The sequence below is a fragment of the Delphinus delphis genome, chromosome 12, assembly GCF_949987515.2.
Source record: "Delphinus delphis chromosome 12, mDelDel1.2, whole genome shotgun sequence".
NCBI classification, from domain to species: Eukaryota; Metazoa; Chordata; class Mammalia; order Artiodactyla; family Delphinidae; genus Delphinus; species Delphinus delphis.
In genome coordinates, this window is record NC_082694.2 from 60,112,972 (window position 1) to 60,134,201 (window position 21,230).

General features: G+C 35.8%; 1 protein-coding gene across 6 annotated transcripts in view; it reads right to left on the reverse strand.

The window, feature by feature from the left end:
* RMDN2 (regulator of microtubule dynamics 2) overlaps positions 1-21,230 on the reverse strand; it is a 72,607-nt gene that overhangs the window by 20,272 nt on the left and 31,105 nt on the right. For all 6 annotated transcript variants that reach the window (XM_060026796.1, XM_060026798.1, XM_060026797.1 and 3 more), the window contains exons 5-8: positions 17,583-17,643; positions 11,787-11,862; positions 10,818-10,895; positions 2,231-2,329 (exon numbers count right to left, since the gene is read on the reverse strand). In XM_060026796.1, the coding sequence (XP_059882779.1) occupies positions 2,231-2,329; positions 10,818-10,895; positions 11,787-11,862; positions 17,583-17,643 (314 nt within the window). The remainder of the gene's footprint in view (positions 1-2,230; positions 2,330-10,817; positions 10,896-11,786; positions 11,863-17,582; positions 17,644-21,230) is intronic.

Below are 21,230 nucleotides of genomic sequence, written 5' to 3' on the forward strand. Positions count from 1 at the left end.
CAGGGGATTCACAGATGACTCCTGGTCTAAAACCACCTCCCTAGATGCTTTGAGACTGTGGAGGACCAGATTTCACCTGTTATATGAGCAAACTAATAACAACATTTATTTTCAGTTAGTGCATTTAATGTGCTAGACCCTGGGCCAAGAAAATTACATGCATTATTTTATGTAATTTTCACAAAAACCAGATAAAGTAGGTATTATTATGCATGCCTACTTTACAGATGAAAAATTTATGACTGGGAGAAATAAACATGCCCATGTCATACATATAGGAAAAGGTTCGGGTCTCAAACTGTCTGATTCCAAAGCCAGTGCTCTTGATCTCTACAGGACTGAACTGGATGGCTCTGGGGACTCATTCCTGTGAACCCTCTTTGGAGGCATGTAGTGGGTGCAGAAGTTCTACAGTCTGGGTTCCAATGACGTGACTCCCTATTGGGACCAGGGGGTTGCAGACTCTCTTGGGGTGTGGGATCCAAGGTATGCGCTGCTTCCTTTTCCACTCCTCTCCGTCCTAGATTTCTTAGTTCCTCCACGCCTTAGTCTCCTCATACCCTCAGGTGTTGCAGTAAATAAGGGGAGAAGCATTCCTGATGCCTTCTCGCCCTCTTGACAAACACCATGGAATGCATTTCAGACAATCTAAGTCATAACTAAATGGGGAGGTCGCAAAGATGGTCTGCCAAGGTATTTACATTTTAATGAAGTTAAAACCCTGTGAGCTTTTATTGAGCACTTATGAGTTGCTGGGCATTCTCTAAGCAATTTGCTTGTATTAACTCATTTAATCTTCACAACAACACTATGAAGGGTTGTTCACAACAACTTCACAACAACTATAACCTCCATGTTATTGATTAAATTGAGAGAGAGAGAGATTAAGTACTTGCTCAGTGTTAATCAGCCAGTAAGAAGTAGAACTGGGATTTAACCAGGTGCTCTGGTTCTAGAGTTTGCAATCTTACCCTACATTATTGTGCCTCTTACTACTTTTATCTGTGTAATACTTCAGGTGCATAAGCACCTTAAGAACTTTCGTGCAGTGTCCTGAAAACCTGACCCTCCAGTTATAACTTTGATACTATGAAAAAATGGGTTTCAAATTCAAATAAATTTTTTGCTAATGAACATAGCACCTTTTATAAATCATTTATCTTAAATGCACCATGATCTCTATTCTTGTAAAATTTAACGTGGGAGAACTAATTCTCAATGGTAGAAAAAAGGTGAAGTGATGATAATGCACTCCTATTTTTGACCTGCCATTGTGTGACACTGGAAGAAATTACATTCCTGAGGTCTTGTTTTGTTATAAAACAAAAAAGATCACACTAAATAAAAAATAAGAAACCTACAGCCCTTGTACTTGTATTCCCATACTTTTTTCCATTGGGCTCATGCTTGATTTTAGAATACTTATTTTTTCACTGTTCAGAGAAGTGCAATGCAACATATTTGCCATCTTAGATTATATGATCTCTAAACTCTCTCTCAGTTCTACAAAATCAATCCCTAAAATATAACAAAAAATATTAGCCTGTACAATATGTTGGACAGTTACCAAAATCAGAGCCTGGTTTTGTCTACATTGTTACAAACCTGAAGTAGGCAGGTGGTGAAAGAAAAAAAATCTTAGTATCTATAAGATTCCATAATTGGTTCCAGAGAAAGATGAAGAGCCCAACAGGAAGTTGGTTAAATGGGTGGATGTATCACACATTTTCATGTGCGCATACACACACATTACTATTTAGAGTTTTATCAGCATAGCAATTGTACATTTTAAGACAGGAATGAAAATACTGGTTTGGTCTGATGCCCCACAAATGTTCCATAGAACTGTCTGCGATTCATAGAGTGACTTTTTAAATAACTCCCCTTCTTGGAAACTCTTAGTTCTTTAAGATGAAACTGGTTCTATATTAGGATAATGAGGAGTATTTAGGACCAAGTCTAATAATCAGGGCATGAACGCTTTTGCACATATTCACACGACCTGGAAAGCTACACTGGATTTGGCAGTAAGGGCTGCCACACCCAGGACCTAGGGAATAACTATGATCTAAGAAGTAGTTTGGACATGCCAAAATGAGGACTCAATCTGGGCTTACAGTTAGAAATCAACAAATGGAGAAGAGAAAGATTTCCTTGACAGCAAGAGTAGGAGAGCCTGGTGCAGATAGGAGCCAGTTTGACACTGAAATAATGGATAGACAAAATGTACCTTAAGGAAATTTTGCAAAGCTTCTTGTACAGTTGCAGATGGTATTTTCCCAAACAGAGTAGCAGCCATTTTTTTCTCAATCCAGCTCAGTTTTGAGACCTGCAAATATAGAGCAAATCACTCTTAGAAAGTTGTTCACCTTTTGAATGAATAATCTCTCCCCAGTTAGATGAGTGTGAGATATCACCTTTATGGTATTAATATTTTGCCTTCCTTTTTTCATAATTCTAACAAACTGTGAGCTCTAAAAGCATTGGTTACCAAACCAATTTGAAATACTCATAAGGTTTGTGTCCAATGAGGGAAAAACGGGGTGGGGGTGGGGATTAACGCTGATCCTCTTTGTTCATGTGCTTCTTGATCCTGAGATGACGCATAGTATTTCTTTGCACAGGGTGTAGTAGCTACAAGACCCTACCTTTGCTCTCTTGCCACCTTTTCCATGCTGCCAACCTGACCCAGAATGCAGCATCTCAGAAATGTAAACAGAACGAGGATCCTTAACCCACGAGGAGTGTACAGTGAGGGCCCGGTATAAATATTTATAACTCAGGATAATTTTTTTTAAACCCGATGAACACCAAAATTAAACCTCATATTACCATTTGTTTTTTGCTTTCTTTTTAAATTTTTTCACTTTTCCCAAATATGAATAATAGATTTATAACATAAAAGATTAAAAGGATTCAGGGGACTTCCCTGGTGGTACAGTGGTTAAGACTCCACACTTCCAATGCAGGGGGTCCAGCTTTGATTCCTGGTCAGGGAACTAGATCCCACATGCATGCCGCAACTAAGAGTTCTCATGCCACAACTAAGGACCTGGTGAACCACAACTGAGGAGCCCACCTGCCACAACTAAGGAGTCCAGGTGCTGCACCTAAGGAGCCAGCGAGCCGCAACTAAGGAGCACACGTGCTACAACTAAGAAGCTGGTGAGCCACAACTGAGGAGCCTGAGAGTTGCAACTAAGGAGCCTGCTGGCCACAACTAAGACCCAGTGCAACCAAATTAATTAATTAATTAAATATTTTTTAAAAAGATTCAGAAATGAATTCTTAAAAGGGTACTATGCTCTCCCAATGCCATCAAGTGTCTTCCTTCCTAATCCCATCTTCTAGGGTTCTAGGTAGCCATTAACCTCTATTTAAAAAAAATTATTCCATCAATATTTTATAATAACTATACATGGAGTGTAACCTTTAAAAATTGTGAATTACTATCTTGTACACCTGAAACTGACATAATATTGTACATCAACTTTAGCTCAATAAAAAAAGAAAAGAGGTACAAACTACTATATATAACATAAATAAGCTACACGGATACACTGTACAGCACAGGGAACATAGCCAATATTTTATAACTTTCAATGGGGTATAATCTATAAAAACTATGTTCACTACGTTCTACACCTGAAACTAAGATAATATTGTAAGTCAACTATACTTCAAAGAAAATACGATCCCCCCCAAATTATTCCCTCGCTTTTCTGTATAATGTTAATTTATTTCTATGCTTATTTTTCTTTTTTTGAACTTGAAAAAAAAGATATGTTGTTTATTTCCTTCTTTGACTTATTGTTTTCACTTAGCATTATAGTTTTAAGATATCATCCAGACTGATGAGAGTAACTGAAGTTCAGTCACTTACACAACTCTGAGATATTCCAGAGTTGTCTATTTAGGTCTTCTGCCCATTTTTTGGATTGGGTTGTTTGTTTTTTTAATATTGAGCTGCATGAGCTGTTTATATATTTTGGAGATTAATCCTTTGTCTGTTGATTCGTTTGCAAATATTTTCTCCCGTTCTGAGGGTTGTATTTTCGTCTTGTTTATGGTTTCCTTTGCTGTGCAAAAGCTTTGAAGTTCCTTTAGGTCCCATTTGTTTACTTTTGTTTTTATTTCCATTACTCTAGGAGGTGGATCAAAAAAGATCTTGCTGTGATTTATGTCAAAGAGTGTTCTTCCTATGTTTTCCTCTAAGAGTTTTATAGTGTCTGGTCTTACATTTAGGTCTCTAATCTATTTTGAGTTTATTTTTGTGTATGGTGTTAGGGAGTGTTCTAATTCCATTCTTTTACATGTAGCTGTCCGGTTTTCTCAGCACCACTTATTGAAGAGACTGTATTTTCTCCATTGTATATCCTTGCCTCCTTTGTCATATATTAGTTGACTATAGGTGCGTGGGTTTATCTCTGGGCTTTCTATCTTGTTCCATTGATCTATGTTTCTGTTTTTGTGCCAGTACCATATTGTCTTGATTACTGTAGCTTTGTAGTATAGTCTGAAGTCAGGGAGTCTGATTCCTCCAGCTCTGTTTTTTTCCCTCAAGACTGCTTTGGCTCTTCAGGGTCTTTTGTGTCTCCATACAAATTTTAAGATTTTTTGTTCTAGTTCCATAAAAAATGCCATTGGTAATTTGATAGGGATTGCATTGAATCTGTAGATTGCTTTGGGTAGTACAGTCATTTTCACAATATTGATTCTTCCAATCCAAGAACATGGTATGTCTCTTCATCTGTTGGTATCATCTTTAATTTCTTTCATCAGTGTCTTAGCTTCTGCATACAGGTCTTTTGTCTCCCTAGGTAGGTTTATTCCTAGGTATTTTATTCTTTTTGTTGCAGTGGTAAATGGGATTGTTTCCTTAATTTCTCTTTCAGATTTTTCATCATTAGTGTATAGGAGCAAGAGATTTCTGTGCATTAATTTTGCATCCTGCAACTTTACCAAATTCATTGATTAACTCTAGTAGTTTTCTGGTGGCATCTTTACGATTCTCTATGTATAGTATCATGTCATCTGCAAAAGTGACAGTTTTACTTCTTTTCCAATTTGTATTCCTTTTATTTCTTTTTCTTCTCTGATTGTCGTGGCTAGGACTTCCAAAACTATGTTGAATAAGAGTGGTGAGAGTGGACATCCTTGTCTTCTTCCTGATCTTAGAGTAAATGCTTTCAGTTTTTCACCATTGAGAATGATGTTTGCTGTGGGTTTGTCGTATATGGCCTTTATTATGTTGAGGTAGGTTCCCTCTATGCCCACTTTCTGGAGAGTTTTTATCAGAAATGGGTGTTGAATTTTGTCAAAAGCTTTTTCTGCATCTATTGAGATGATCATATGTTTTTTATTCTTCAATTTGCTAATATGGTGTATCACATTGATTGATTTGCATACATTGAAGAATCCTTGCATCTCTGGGATAAATCCCACTTGATTATGGTGTATGATCCTTTTAATGTGCTGGTGGATTCTGTTTGCTAGTATTTCGTTGAGGATTTTTGCATCTATATTCATCAGTGATATTGGTCTGTAATTTTCTTTTTTTGTAGTATCTTTGTCTGGTTTTGGTATCAGGGTGATGGTGGCCTCATAGAATGAGTTTGGGAGTGTTCCTTCCTCCGCAAGTTTTTGGAAGAGTTTGAGAAGGATGGGTGTTAGCTCTTCTCTAAATGTTTGACAGAATTCACCTGTGAGGCCATCTGGTCCTGGACTTTTGTTTGTTGGAAGATTTTTAATCACAGTTTCAATTTCATTACTTGTGATTGGTCTGTTCATATTTTCTGTTTCTTCCTTGTTCAGTCTTGGAAGGTTATACCTTTCTGAGAATTTGTCCATTTCTTCCAGGTTGTCCATTTTATTGGTATAGAGTTGCTTGTAGTAGTCTCTCAGGATGCTTTGTATTTCTGCGGTGTCTGTTGTAATTTCTTTTTCATTTCTAATTTTATTGATTTGGGTCCTCTCCCTCTTTTTCTTGATGAGTCTGGCTAATGGTTTATCAATTTTGTTTATCTTCTCAAAGAACCACCTTTTAGTTTTATTGATTTTTGCTATTGTTTTCTTTGTTTCTATTTCATTTATTTCTGCTCTGATCTTTATGATTTCTTTCGTTCTGCAAACTTTGGATTTTGTTTGTTCTTCTTTCTCTAGTTCCTTTAGGTGTAAGGTTAGATTGTTTATTTGAGATTTTTCTTGTTTCTTGAGGTAGGCTTGTATAGCTCTAAACTTCCCTCTTAGAACTGCTTTTGCAGCATCCCATAGGTTTTGGATCGTCGTGTTTTCAGTCATTTGTCTGTAGGTATTTTTTGATTTCCTCTTTGATTTCTTCAGTGATCTCTTGGTTATTTAATAACGTATTGTTTAGCCTCCATGTGTTTGTGTTTTTTACGTGTTTTTCCCTGTAATTGATTTCTAATCTCATAGCATTGTGGTCAGAAAAGATGGTTGACATGATTTCAATTTTCTTAAATTTACTGAGGCTTGATTTGTGACCCAAGATGTGATCTATCCTGGAGAATGTTCCGTGTACACTTGAGAAGAGTGTAATCTGCTGTTTTTGTATGGAATGTCCTATAAATATCAATTAAACCTATCTGGTCTATTGTGTCATTTAAAGCTTCTGTTTCCTTATTTATTTTCATTTTGGATGATCTGTCCATTGGTGTAAGTGAGGTGTTAAAGTCCCCCACTATTATTGTGTTACTGTCGATTTCCTCTTTATAGCTGTTAGCAGTTGCCTTATGTATTGAGGTGCTCCTATGTTGGGTGCATATATATTTATAATTATTATATCTTCTTCTTGGATTGATCCCTTGATCATTATGTAGTGTCCTTCCTTGTCTCTTGTAACATTCTTTATTTTAAAGTCTATTTTAGACTGTGTTTCCCACTTAGAGAAGTTCCTGTAGCATTTGTTGTAGAGTTGGTTTGGTGGTGCTGAATTCTCTTAGCTTTTGCTTGTCTGTAAAGCTTTTGATTTCTCCCTTGAATCTGAATGAGATCCTTGCCAGGTAGAGTAATTTTGATTGTAGGTTCTTCCCTTTCATCACTTTAAGTATATCATGCCACTCCCTTCTGGCTTGTAGAGTTTCTGCTGAGAAATCAGCTGTTAACATTATGGGAGTTCCCTTGTATGTTATTTGTTGTTTTTCCCTTGCTGCTTTCAATAATTTTTGTCTTTAATTTTTGCCAATTTGATTACTATGTGTCTCGTCATGTTTCTCCTTGGGTTTATCCTGTATGGGACTCTGTGCTTCCTGGCCTTGGGTGGCTATTTCCTTTCCCATATTAGGGAAGTTTTCGACTATAATCTCTTCAAATATTTTCTCTGGTCCTTTCTCTCTCTCCTCTCCTTCTGGGACCCCTATAGTGCGAATGTTGTTGCATTTAATGTTGTTCCAGAGATTTCTTAGGCTGCCTTCATTTCTTTTCATTCTTTTTTCTTTATTCTGTTCCGCAGCAGTGAATTCCACCATCCTGTCTTCCAGGTCACTTATCCGTTCTTCTGCCTCAGTTATTCTGTTATTGGTTCCTTCTAGTGTAGTTTTCATTTCAGTTATTGCACTGTTCATCTCTGTTTGTTTGTTCTTTAATTCTTCTAGATCTTTGTTAAACATTTCTTGCATCTTCTCAACCTTTGCCTCCATTCTTTTTCCGGGGTCCTGGATCACCTTCACTATCATTATTCTGAATTATTTTTCTGGAAGGTTGCCTATCTCCACTTCATTTAGTTTGTTTTCTGGGGTTTTATCTTGTTCCTTCATCTGGTACCTAGCCCTCTGCCTTTTTATCTTGTCTATCTTTCTGTGAGTGTAGTTTTTTCTCACAGGCTGCAGGATTGTAGTTCTTCTTGCTTCTGCTGTCTGTCCTCTGGTGGATGAGGCTATCTAAGAGGCTTGTGCAAGTTTCCTGATGGGAGGGACTGCTGGTGGGTAGAGCTGACTGTTTCTCTGGTGGGCAGAGCTCAGTAAAACTTTAATAAGCTTGACTGCTGCTGGGTGGGGCTGGGTTCCCTCCCACTTGGTTGTTTGGCCTGAGGCAACCCAACATTGGAGCCTACCTGGGCTGTTTGGTGGGGCTAATGGCAGACTCTGGGAGGGCTCATGCCAAGGAGTACTTCTCAGAACTTCTGCTGCCAGTGTCCTTGTCCCCACGGTGAGCCACAGCCACCACCACGCCCCCGCCTCTGCAGGAGACCCTCCAACACTAGCAGGTAGGTCTGGTTCAGTCTCCCCTGGGGTCACTGCTCCTTCCCCTGGGTCCTGATGCGCACACTACTTTGTGTGTGTCCTTCAAGAGTGGAGTCTCTGTTTCCCCCAGTCCTGTTGAAGTCCTGCAATCAAATCCCACTAGCCTTCAAAGTCTGATTCTCTAGGAATTCCTCCTCTCATTGCTGGACCCCCAGGTTGGGAAGCCTGACGTGGGGCTCAGAACCTTAACTCCAGTGGGTGGACTTCTGTGGTATAAGTGTTCTCCAGTCTCTGAGTCACCCACCCAGCAGTTATGGGATTTGATTTTACTGTGATTGTGCCCCTCATACATTCTCATTGTGGCTTCTCCTTTGTCTTTGGATGTGGGGTATCTTTTCTGGTGAGTTCCAGTGTCTTCCTGTCGATCATTGTCCAGCAGCTAGTTGTGATTCTGGTGTTCTCACAAGAGGGAGTGAGAGCACGTCCTTCTACTCCGCCATCTTGGTTCAGCCATCCACTCTTTTTTCAGTGGATATTTGGGACTTTTCCATTTTTTGCTCTTAGAAACAAGACTGCTAAAGGCATTCTTGTACATGCCTTCTAAAGCACATTTGCAAGAGTTTCTCTAGGGTAGGCACCATTGTCATATGGTAGACAATCAAATTTCAGAGATAATACCCAATTGTTTCCGAGATGGTTGTGCTGATTTGTGTTCCCACAACAATGTAAGAATTCCTGTTGCTCCATATTTTTACATCTCATGCTGATAATTTAAAATTTTATCAAATGAGTAGGTATAAAATGGCATCTTATTTTATTGTCATGTCCTATTATTTCTAATTCAAGATTTATGGTTTTTAAGCTGTTTTGTTTCTGAATTTCTATTACAATTGCATTATGATCAGAAAACCTACAGGATATCAATTCTTTGAAATTTATTAAGACTTGCTTCATGATCTCATATATGGTCAGTTTTGTAAACATTCAACATATGCTTGAAAATGTGTATCCTCTAATGGCTAGATACATATTTTCATCTATTTTATTAGATCAAGGTTATTAAATGTAAGGCTCCAATCAATGTTTTACATATTTTTTACATGCTTTTTTTGTCTTTTGTTCTATTAATTACCAAAAGAAGGAGATAAAAATTCACCACTACGTGGTATCCTTACTTCCCTTCCATGTCTTTTTATCTCTCCTTCATATTTTCTATCTCTTTGTTCCTCTGTGCTGCTTCCAGGCAACATTTTCTGATTTGTCTTAAAGTCTGTTAATTTTCTCTTTAGTGGGGCCTATCTACTACCAAATCTTTCCATTGAGTTTTCTTTTAATGACAAATAATATACTTTTTATATCAAAAATTGTTCCATTGTTTGAAATCTACCTGGTCATTTTTGTAGTCTCATGCTCCTCACCCATTTTTCCCCTAATTCATTTTAGTTTTAAAAACACATTATGTAGGTAGCTGTTTAATATTCTGTATTCCATGTTTCCAAAATCTGAAGTCCTTTCAGATCTACTTCTGTTCTCTTTTTTTGTTTCTTTTGACTGTCATCTATGATGGCTTGTTTCTTTGTATATATTCTATTATTTTTCACTGTGAGCTCAACTCTGCAAGAATGTTCTACGGCTGGTGTGTGATAGTACAATCCTCCAGGAAAGATTAGTATTACCTTCTACCATTTGTCTATGGCATGAAGATCAGGTTCCATTTGGAATTTAAATTTCCTTCTTGGGCTTTTTAAGCCTAACTGTATAGTGTACATTCAAGTTCCAGACTCATGAGGTTGGGTCAATGGTTTTTAAATCTTAGGGAAGTCCCCTACCTTCATGAAGACTCAGATTTAAAACTGGCATAATAAAAACTGCTTACAGCGTTGTTAAAAGGATGAAATGTGATAAGAAATATAAAATATAAAATGCACATCTGACATATATAGCAGGTGTTCAGTAAAAGCAAACCTCCTGCTTCATCCCTAATCCTCTACAAGCCACAATTAAAAAGCTTCCTATTTTGCCTATCCCAATTTTCTCATTCAGAAAGAGCAGTTCTCTTCAGGATAATTTTTTAATGTAGCTGTTATGATATATTTTCACATTCTGTTAACTTTCCATAAACAGGTGTCATTTAACACATTGGGTCTTAGACTCACCAGCTGCCTTTATTTATTTCTATATGTCTTATGTCCCCTTCTAAATAAAGTTTCTTGAAGAAAAGGACGGCAAGCACATAATTTATGCATAATAAACTCTGATAAAGGAAAAAAGTTCTCCCACAAAACAGAGCAGTGCACCAATACAGGGGGCATGGATACTGGTGGCTGGTCACCATCTGAGAGAAAGCACATTTAAAGGGAGACAGTGTGACTGCCGCAAGGGGAAATGGAAAGGCAGTAAAGAAAAAAATACATGCATTTATAAAATCATATATTGTGTGTAATTCAGTATATAATTATAAAATATATAAATTTATAAACTCAAAATATGTACTGATTTCATCATTTTCTCTATAGTAGGCACTAGGTAAAACAATAAAAGAATAAGTCACTGAAAATAGATCATATAATCAGAATATATTCAAATAAGCTTTACATATAAAAGCTTTCAACTTACAGTGTAACAGTATCTTCCCTTGAGGTAATACAAAAAGGGTTCTTCAGGTAAAAATTCGATTGCTTTATCTAGATGCTCCTGAAAGAAAATCCAAAAGAAATATCTCCCAAGTTTCAGGTGGTGTTGAGTAGAACTCTGCCTAGTAAATTCAAAGGGACTTTATAATGTTGTTTTGTCTCCCTCCTCAATCTTTATTATTAATACAATTAAGCTTCTCAATAACTCAATCATCAAAATGCTCACAACTAGAACCAGAACTGTGATTATGATTAAATAAGGCTACAGAAAATGTCACCTTAAAAATAGAAAACATCCAAGTCACATTTTTGTCTGCCCATGACTTGCCTACCTAATACTTACTGATTGAGAGGCAAACTTACAAATGTCATCTGATGTGGGTATAATGGAGAAAAGAATAGCAGAACTAGGTGATAGAAGAATCTACTCCCCTGACATTGTCAAATGGTTATAGGGAGCTGGAAAACAAAGAACTCTCTGCCCATTCCTAAAATTATTGACCCTGAGGGGTTATTTACTGAATGATTACAACTACAGGCACATGATAAATAATGTGTATGTGCATTACTTATTTTATTCCTCTATCATGGCAAATTTAAGCCCTAGATTGAATTCTACTCCTACCAGCAAATCAATATGTATTAAATGTTAACTAATTAGTGCCAGCCATGTTTATGATGTTAGTGTGCTCATGACTAAAAGGCTAAGCCTCTACCTTTAAAAAAATAATACTCATCTACTATGTGACCTCCTTCAGGATCTATAATAATAATAATAATCCTTAATCACCCAAAGAGTTTGTTTCTTTTTTGGCACAGTACTATTTAAAGACTGTCATTTTATTTAAGTAAAAAAGATAAATTCCTAGAGATAAGTCTATTGAATAATTTGATTTATACTTGTGAATGGAACATACAGCTAGAGTAAAACATTTTTAATATCAAGAAATACCTTGAAGCGATATCCATAGTTAATTTTGTTTTGTAAGCCCTCAAACTCAGATACATAGCCACACAAAACCGCATACCTGAAAAGGATAAAAACAGTGGACATTGTGTAAACTTTTAATCAAATGCCATGAAATTTAACATTAAAAAAAATCTCTAAACCATTCATTAATATTTAACAAAAGTATTCATACAGATGAATAAATAACCAATGTTTGACATTAACATGAGGCCAGTTTCCTCAGCTATACCTGGGGATACTAACACCATCTATCTCATATGTGTGCTATGAGGGTAAAATATCTAAAACGTAATCGCTTACAATAGTGTCTGGCCTGGAGTGAGTTCCAAGAAAGATTAGCTGCTGCCATCACCTTCATCAACATCAGAGTCACAAAGAGACCCTCAGAAAAGTCTATTCCATAAGTATTAGACTGAAAAATACATTGTGTCAACAGATTCCTGCTTCTCTTTCGTAAAAATAAAAAGTTCAAGGCTCCCTTAATGTCATTTGAAGATTAAAATAAATATCATGACTAAAAACAAATACTAAAATCAAAGGTAATTTTAGAATATGTTTTTTCAAAAATTCCCCATGTCCTTCAATCCTTCCTTGGAGACACTGCAGTCATTACTAGAAGAGTGCATCCCATGGATTCTTTACTTTTTTTCCCTTGGGAATACAAAATTTACATAAATAAATATTTGACTATAAATTATGTATAATATTTGTTCAGCAACTTGTTTCCTCTAAAAATTGGGCACAATATTTGTTCAGCAACTTGCTTCCTCTAAAAATTGGGCACATATTACTTTTTACATTCAGACTGTTTCTGTCTGTGCAGAAGTATTCAGAGTGTTTCTGTCTGAGGTAAAATATTCATTTACCTAAATAATTCAAAAGTAGGTCTTAATTTTCACTTGCATTGTCATAACTGAAATGAAAAATGTAATTTTGGGTGTTATTTATCTTGATTGTTTCTGTGGACACACATAACTTTCAAATAAAAAACTGAAGTGAACAGTTTTCTTAATTTGGAACAGTTAGACCATTCCTGAACACAAAAGATCACATAATTCACACAACTTATGCACAACCAACAAAATGGCCACTTTTCAGTTATAAGTTTTTTTGACCTCTTAATTTTCATTAGAAAATCAATAATCTCCTAACAGTAGAAGCAAGAGTTATGACAAAAGCAACCTATTATGATCTGAGAACTTACCTAGATTAGGAGATACTACTTAAATTACTATCTTAAATTATTATAATACATTTATCACAACTGTACTAATATTGATATACAATATTGAAAATTTTCAAAATGAACGAATATTAATATATTATTGTTAACTAAACTCCATGCTTCATTCTAATTTCCATCTGTTTTTCCCTCACGTCCTCAAATTTTGACATTTTCCTCTCCATCCCTCCTTCCATATTTATCCCTCTTAATTCACCTTGTTCAGTATCTCTTTCAACATGTGAAAATCTTTTAATTACTATAGTCATCCATCATACACCCTGTTCTTCCTAATTTTGCATCACTTGCAACATTTATAATCATACCTTCCACATCTTCACCCACTGAAAAAAATCACTGAACACACTAGTGTCTAAGATCTAGACCTGGAACTCTAGAATCATGGTATTGTCAACAGTTATTCTTTTGAATGATTGAGGCTCAAACCCTTCTGCCAGCACGGGTAACAAAGAACCTTGCCCATATTTTAACATCTTGTCCCCAAGAATATTATGAGTGAACTTGCCTTAAAGCCTTCCTTAAATCCAGATATATTAGCTCAATTTCCCTACTCTATCTACTAGCAAAGAAAAAACAGATCATCTCACATTTTTAGAAAAATCTGTTGAGTCTGCTTAAACTTCATCACTCACAGAAAACCCAACTAACTATTTGTGCTGTAATCAAAGGAAAAGATTCTATGTTCACTGATCTATAGTGGTGGAATCAATCTTCTATTTTTTGAAAATCAGAACAACTTATGCACATCTCTAGCTTTTACAGAGCTCTCTCAGCATGTTCTTTCCCAGTTACTCTGAGTGAAGAAAAAGAAAAAAGAAAAAAACGTGACTTAAGAAAACCATTATATGAAATATGTACATTTTCCCTTATAAATAATCTGTCAGCAGAGTCTTATGTTTTTCATAATCATTTTGAAGTCTGCTTCTTTCAAGTCTAAAGTATTATTTATCTTCCTACATGTCATAAATTCAAAGTTTACCTGAACCACTTTTCCTCAAAGGATCATCATTTCTTTTCTGGCAATCAATCCCACCTATATCTGCATGTACATGTTGTTTTTCACACTGTTTATCTTGGAAAATGTAATTTAAAATTTTATTTTGTAAACTCTCAGGTTGATGGGAACTATGAAGAAAATTAACACACAATATGGTCTATTATCTCCATCTAGAGGTTGTTCTAACTATGTGTTGACAAAAATTCTGTATTTTCTTTGCATCTATAGTGAATATTTTAATAACTGACAAACATCCCTGTCTCAACAACTAGTAAACAACTACTAAAACAACTCCATTAGTTTCCCAGTAGCATTTTTGATTTGGCACCAATGCTATTTATACTGTGAAAAAGCAGAGGAAGAGTAAATAATAGATGAAATACTGAGTACATACAAATATAAGATCTGGTTTTTGTTTTTCCACTTATTGTATGACCCTTGGTTACTAATCACAACACCACACCAGACACACATATACTGCACCACACACACAGACGGCCTTGCTTTCTAAAAAATGGAAACAGGTTGTTCTGTGAATCACATGCTAGAAGGCATGGGGATATAATTTGTGAACAGTAGAGCACAACAAATATGTAAGACATTATTTATAATTAAGGTCAGGCCTATTTGGCTAACAAACTGCAAATCCATTGGTGATTCTGCTCTCTTGATTCTAGAAGTATTTTAGGCTGGTACAACGAAAACGACAGAATTATATAGAAAGCTTATGTAGCCTGAAAGTTACAGAGCAATTTCATTTTGGAAAAGATGATGATGAAAAACAAGTCTTTAAAATAATATTTGTTTTTCAATTATTCCCTCCATATCAACGCTTTATGATAATTATTTCTAATGATTGCATCTTTTATTTCAAACTGAAGGCTTATAAACCATCACAGAACCCTGTAAACTATGGGTCAGCAAACTTTCGCTGCAGGGCCAGGTAGGAAACATTTAAGGTTGTGGGATCAGAGAGTCTCTGTTACAACAGCTCAACTTCATTGCTATGTACAAATGCACAGGTGTGGCTGTGCTCCAATAAAACTTTACAAAAGCAGGCAGCTGCATTTGGCCTAGAGGCCATGTCTTGTCATTTATGCTGAATGAATGAGAAAAAGTCGTAACATACTGAAAAAAATTCCAGCAGGATAAGACATTTTCATGACATTTTATTACAATTAATTATAGAATCAGTTAACCTAAATTTCACACATTGCTTCTCAAGTCAAAGTCTTAATTTCTCTTTTTTCATCACCCTAAACCTCTACTACTGTATTTAATTGAATGAGAATTCTTGTATTCAGTAGGTACATCATAATATATTTTATGAATTAAGATAAAATCACATTGCTGTACAACAGAAATTAATACAACGTTGTAAATCAACTATACTTCAATGAAATAAATTTTAAAAATTGACATTTGAATTTATTAAATTTTAGCAACTGATCAGACTTTAATTGTTTTTTAATTAAAAACTGATACTGAATAAAAAATCATGTGAAACACAATTGGATCAGTACTCTGTGTGTGTCTGTGAATAAGATTCACCCTCGGGGTTAAATCCCACAGTTATAAACAAGGCAATTAGTACACAACAAAAAGTGAAAAAAGATGAACAAAAGAGAAGTGGTCAGATTAGTGGAAGACAGGCTGGGAAGCCCACTGAGTAAGAGTTAAGCATAATCTGTCCTCACAAGGTAAGTTTAAGGTGCTTATGAAGTCTTCAGAGAAGATTCAACATTGTTCCTTTATGGAAATTTGGAAGTTCACACTGATAAGTGTCCTCAAATTGAGGGTTAACATCAAATGTACATTTTTAATGTGATTCTCCATGGATGCAGAAGTTTGTATGGGAGAAGGAAGAGGACAGCAGAGGAAGAGGAGGGTGAGGCTCAGAGTTAAGAGTAGGGCTTCGGTGTTCTTTCTGCGTCTAAATCTGGCTAACCAACACCCAAACATCTCCATTATCGAAAGAGATGAAGCAAGTGTAGCTTGATCAGTATAAATTCATTACAGTTATACTAAAAATGGAAGAACAGAAGTACTTTAACACATTAATTTATTATTATCAGTATTATGCAAATTAGGTGAGGAAGGTAAAGCTGGCTATAGAAATAATAGCCAAGACCCTTACATACTGGAGAACTGACCTTAAAGATACCTACCAGGATGTTACTTGCAAAATTAGCTTTCTCCTAGAGTTGTGGCAGAGGCACTAGGGCACAGAACAATACTTTATTAGGTATACTCCGGCTCCTAAAGCAAGACACTCTACTACCCATGCATGACACATTAGTGAAATGATTCACAGGTTCTGCTAGGCTTAGCCCTTCACCCATCTCCAGGCTATATAAGAGAAGGCAAAGAGTTCGCTGAAGCAGAGAGAGACCTGGAAGGGGGATTTCTGCAAATAGAACTACTAGGGTACTTCGGTTCCACCTCTCACCTTCTCATGCGAGACGGAAGGGGGTAGCCTTGTTTCTCATTTTAAGTGATGGCAGCTTCAAAAGACCTATTCTTATTTTGGCATGTCCTTTAGAGTTTGGGGGACATAAAAAATGTTATCTGATTCCTGCCCAGGGAAGTTTTAGGATGAGAGTGTGTGAGTGATGCTCCCCCTGCTGGTGGCAGTGTAAAGGAACAGGTCTGCTTTGGAAAAATCGTTTGCACTTTTGAGTTGGTGGGGCAAAAATGAATTTCCTGGAGGATAAATGTGTACCTGCAGAAAAAAAGTCATTTTGAGAGAGATTTGCCTAAGACTATCCCAGAAGAATAAAATAATCCCAAAGAGGGGTGGATTTCTGACAACCTAGGTCTGAGAGAAGGGTCAAAAATAAATTTATGACTATGTCTTCCTAGCACCTAAAGTACCAATATTACTGGCGAGAAAAAATAACTAAGAAACTAAGAAATGCTATAGAAATACAACTATGAGTAAAATGAAGTGTTAATTAAAAACAATATTTTTCTTCTTATTTCTGTTTTATAATTGTAAATATACAAAGGATCCAAAACAAAACATACTCAAGAATAAATTTTTTTGTCCCAAGGATATCCACCTATACCCATCCAACTAATTAGATTTCCTTTGTTTGAGCTTTCTTATATTAGAAATGGCTTTCTTTTGACTTGTGGAATTTGTATACCTTTACTCATCAAGGTATAATGGCTGATGTGCTTTTATTCTTCTCTCTGCGTTTCATTTAGAAATGTGGCATCACTTTAGTATTTGTTTTCAAACAAAATGTTACATGAAATTAGATTTAATTAAATTTATCATGTGCACAGTTATTGGACTTGGTGGATTCAGTTATGAATTCTTCAATGAAAGTTTATCTTAAATATATTTAAAATATATATACTGAAAAATACATGAGAATAAACAGAACAAGAACAGTTACTGTGCTATATAGTAAATATTCTTTTTAGTGAATGTGACATGTTAAGTGGGTCAATAATATGTTAAAAATCCATTGCAATTTATAAAGAGGCATATTAGAATTTTTTAAAGGCTGCATAAATTCTATGTACTTACCATAGATGACAATGTCCATTCATGGGTGCTCTAGTAATAGCTTTTTCACCTAATGTCTTTCCTGAAAGATAAATGCACTTACACTTATTACCTTCATCTGAGTTGGTGGGAGGTAAATTATTGAATTTAAGCCAGTAGTTCTCAAAGTATGGTCCCAAGACCAGAAGCCATCACCTGGAATCTTGTTAGAAAAGCAAATTTTGGACCACATGAGGGACTTGATCATAAACTCTGAGAGTCAGCAATCTGTGTTAACTAGCCTCTAGTGATTCTGATGTATGCTCAAGTTTGAGACTCACTGGGTTAAGTGATTTAACCAAGTGCAAGAGAAGTCATTCAATCATTATTTAGAAGTGTTAATAGAAATTGTTTTGTAATTAACTCAACCAACATTTACTGAGTGCTTTCTAAGTATCATATTATGTGAGCCTCTGGGAATAAAAAGTCAAATAAGACACAGTTCTTGACTTCCAAGGATTCACATTTCAGTAGGCAGTAGGTATATAAACAAACGAATTATGTGCAAAAAATAAATACAAGGTAAAAAAGAGAGTATAACAGAGAATGGAGAGAGCAACTCCATCTAATCTATCTAAAGGGGTAAGGGAAGTTGTCCCAGAGCTCTTGTCTAATCTTTCACAATAATGAGCAGGCTCAGTAAATAAATAATTCCCCTAAATAATTTTACTTAGTTTTAGAATAACTTTTAATAACCCATTAATTTTTGGATAGAGGTTTGTCTAACCCAGGGGTCCCCAACCCCCAGGCAGTGGACCGGTACTGGTCCACAGCCTGTTAGGAACCAGACCACACAGCAGGAGGTGAGCCGCGGGCGAGTGGGCAATGCTTCATCTGCTGCTCCCCGTCGCTCCCCACCACCCCCACTCCCCGGGGGAAAAATTGTCTTCCACGAAACCGGTCCCTGGTGCCAAAAAGGGTGGGGACCGCTGGTCTAAACCACATTCTGAAAATCTTTCTCAAAAAGTGGCTGTTTTATTTTATACCATCTCCTTTTCCCTGCTTTAATTTTTTTTTTTTTTTTTTTTTTTTTGCTTGAAGAGACTATCCAATACAAAATGCTCTTCTAAATAACTAGTTTAGGTAATTTTTATAAATAAAGATATTTTATTCTAAAATCATTCTCCTATTTGTTAATTTGCTAAGGTGGTACTTTATAGCTCTGTCCATTAAGAGAACTACCCTGTATAGAAATCTATATAAACTGGAAAAAACTAAAAGGAAGTATTTTAAAATAATAACTGATAGTACATTGTGGACATATATTAAAAGAGTTAGTAATTTGGTAATGAATGATCGAAAAACATAAATACTTTTAAATGTACAGACTTTAAAAACTAAATCAACATTTTCCCTACATTGCCAAATGAACAAAAATAGCTTTTAGGGCACTGCGACAAGCTTAACATAGAGGTGATTCCATCGCTCTGAGAATATAATGGAGCTGGGTACTACACAGATTGGTTTTGCAGCCTCATTTATGCAGCTTCAGCCTGAAAGGAAAGCTATCTCCCTTACAAAATTGTATTCTGTGAGCTATTTGTGGCATTTGTATCAGTCATTTAATTCTGAAAATTACAATGATGTTCTTTTAGATATAAGATTCATATTTTATTTGGAAGACAAGTATGACCAATCACAGTACGTCCACAGATGTACTGCATAATAGTATACCCCAGGTGGAGGTTTAGGAAAGAATTCTGTACTCTTCAGTGATCCAGTCTTCCCTCGGCATACGAGTTCAAATCTACTGTTACGAGAAATAACAGCACTCTTCCTCCCTTGTACTGGGTGCCGATGCCCGTCAACTCCAGTCTCCAATGTCTCAGCTCCAGTGTTCTTTGCCATCACCTTTGCCGGGCACTTACTGCCTGTGCATTGAATTACAGTTGCCTGTCTCCATATTGATCTTGTCAGTAAGTTCCTTAGTGTAACACTGTCTTGATCATATTCATGTCCCTCCTTTTCTCCTTCCCTCACCCCTCATTTTAACTTTGTTCCTAGACACGGTGATTTCGAATAAATATTTTGAATAAATAAATAAAAATTTCTCATAAATATTTCTTGGATAAAAAAATAGGAATTCTGTTAAATTTATTTCTATAACTGCATGAACACATCTGAGGGGTCACTGTTTTTTCTTTGACACTATAAACTTTTCTCTTTTTTGAATATATCCTGTCTCAATCCATGCTCCTTTCTTGTACTTGGGTATGAGAATTTGGATTTCCTCCAGCCTACTTCTTTCTCCATTTTCACCATCTCATACATTAACTCAGTTAAACTCTCACTCCATTTAAAAATACAGATCCCAAGTAATTTTACTATGTGAGACTTACTTCCAGAAGAAAGAGTTCCCTGCATCAACGTTCACCCCCGCCATCATATCCTCCTTTCTGTTATACCCTCTCTTAATATGCCACATTCTTCTTTACTAACAACTTACTTCAGTGTGTTTCTTTATATGTAGGATTATTTTAGTAATACTATCTTCCCCACAAAGCCATAAGCTCCTTGCAGTCTGAGAACATGTCTATTTTGCTATCATATTTCTACCTTCTAACATAGGAGGAGCTTTAATGCCCAGGGCAGGGAGGTGCTCAAGAAAAAAAATACATTTAATATATATTTTTACATTATTTAATATATATTTAATATTGACGGATGTTGGAACAATTTACATAGATATACTCTTTCTCAGTAGATATAAAAATAAGTTATTTTGTTCTCTTCGGCTAAATTTTTATTTACCTTCAAGTTAATAAATCTCTTCCCTAGAATTCCATTTTGTTTATGGTCTGCAAGAAGGATTGCTACAGAAAAACTGCCCCACAAGGCTGATGATGAATATGTAAAGAACAAGAAGGGGAATTCCTTCCATCCTCTTCCCACTAAGAATTAAAGAATAGAGGCCACTTGGCAAAGAAACCTACAAGCGGAAGAAATGTAATTTCAAGGAACTTGGAAATATTTCCTTCTTAGAAATAAAAATGACAGGGAACTAGAGCGGAAGGAGATTGGCAATATCATTATCTTCTTGCTGTTTCTTCCTCATGCTATCTCAGAGAAGGAAAGCTTGGAAAAGAGAAGACTTTGGAATAAAAAACAAAAACAAAAAACTAAAGAAGTTTTTATGTCAAATTACTATCCTGAAACTTAGGGGGCTTTTTGCAAGAAAGAGTTTGATACTCAGTGAGAGTCAAGGTTTATATATATATAAAATTTCACATTCTAGCTGTTTTTCTTTTGTTGTTGTTACTTTGGAAAATAGAGGACAGTATAATGAACAACTATGGACTCATTGCTCAGCTTAAACAATTAGCTAAAACAAGGCTTAAACAAGATTAGCCTTAAAATAAGGCTAATCTTGTTTTATCAAGATAAATTTTGAAAAAAACATTAAAGTATGAGTAGTTATTTCTTTGTGGTACCTGGAGTTCTACGTTACAGGGAGTAAGGAGGGTTATTTTAATTGTGGTGAAAGAGTACTGCTATTATCGCTTCTCATATTATTACCACTTAATGTCTCATCTTTCTGTGATTTTATAAACTTTAAAAGCTGGAATTTGAGTTTTTCAGTTGCCTGTTCTAGTATGCTCAAATATTTTTTAAGAACATGTACTTTTATTC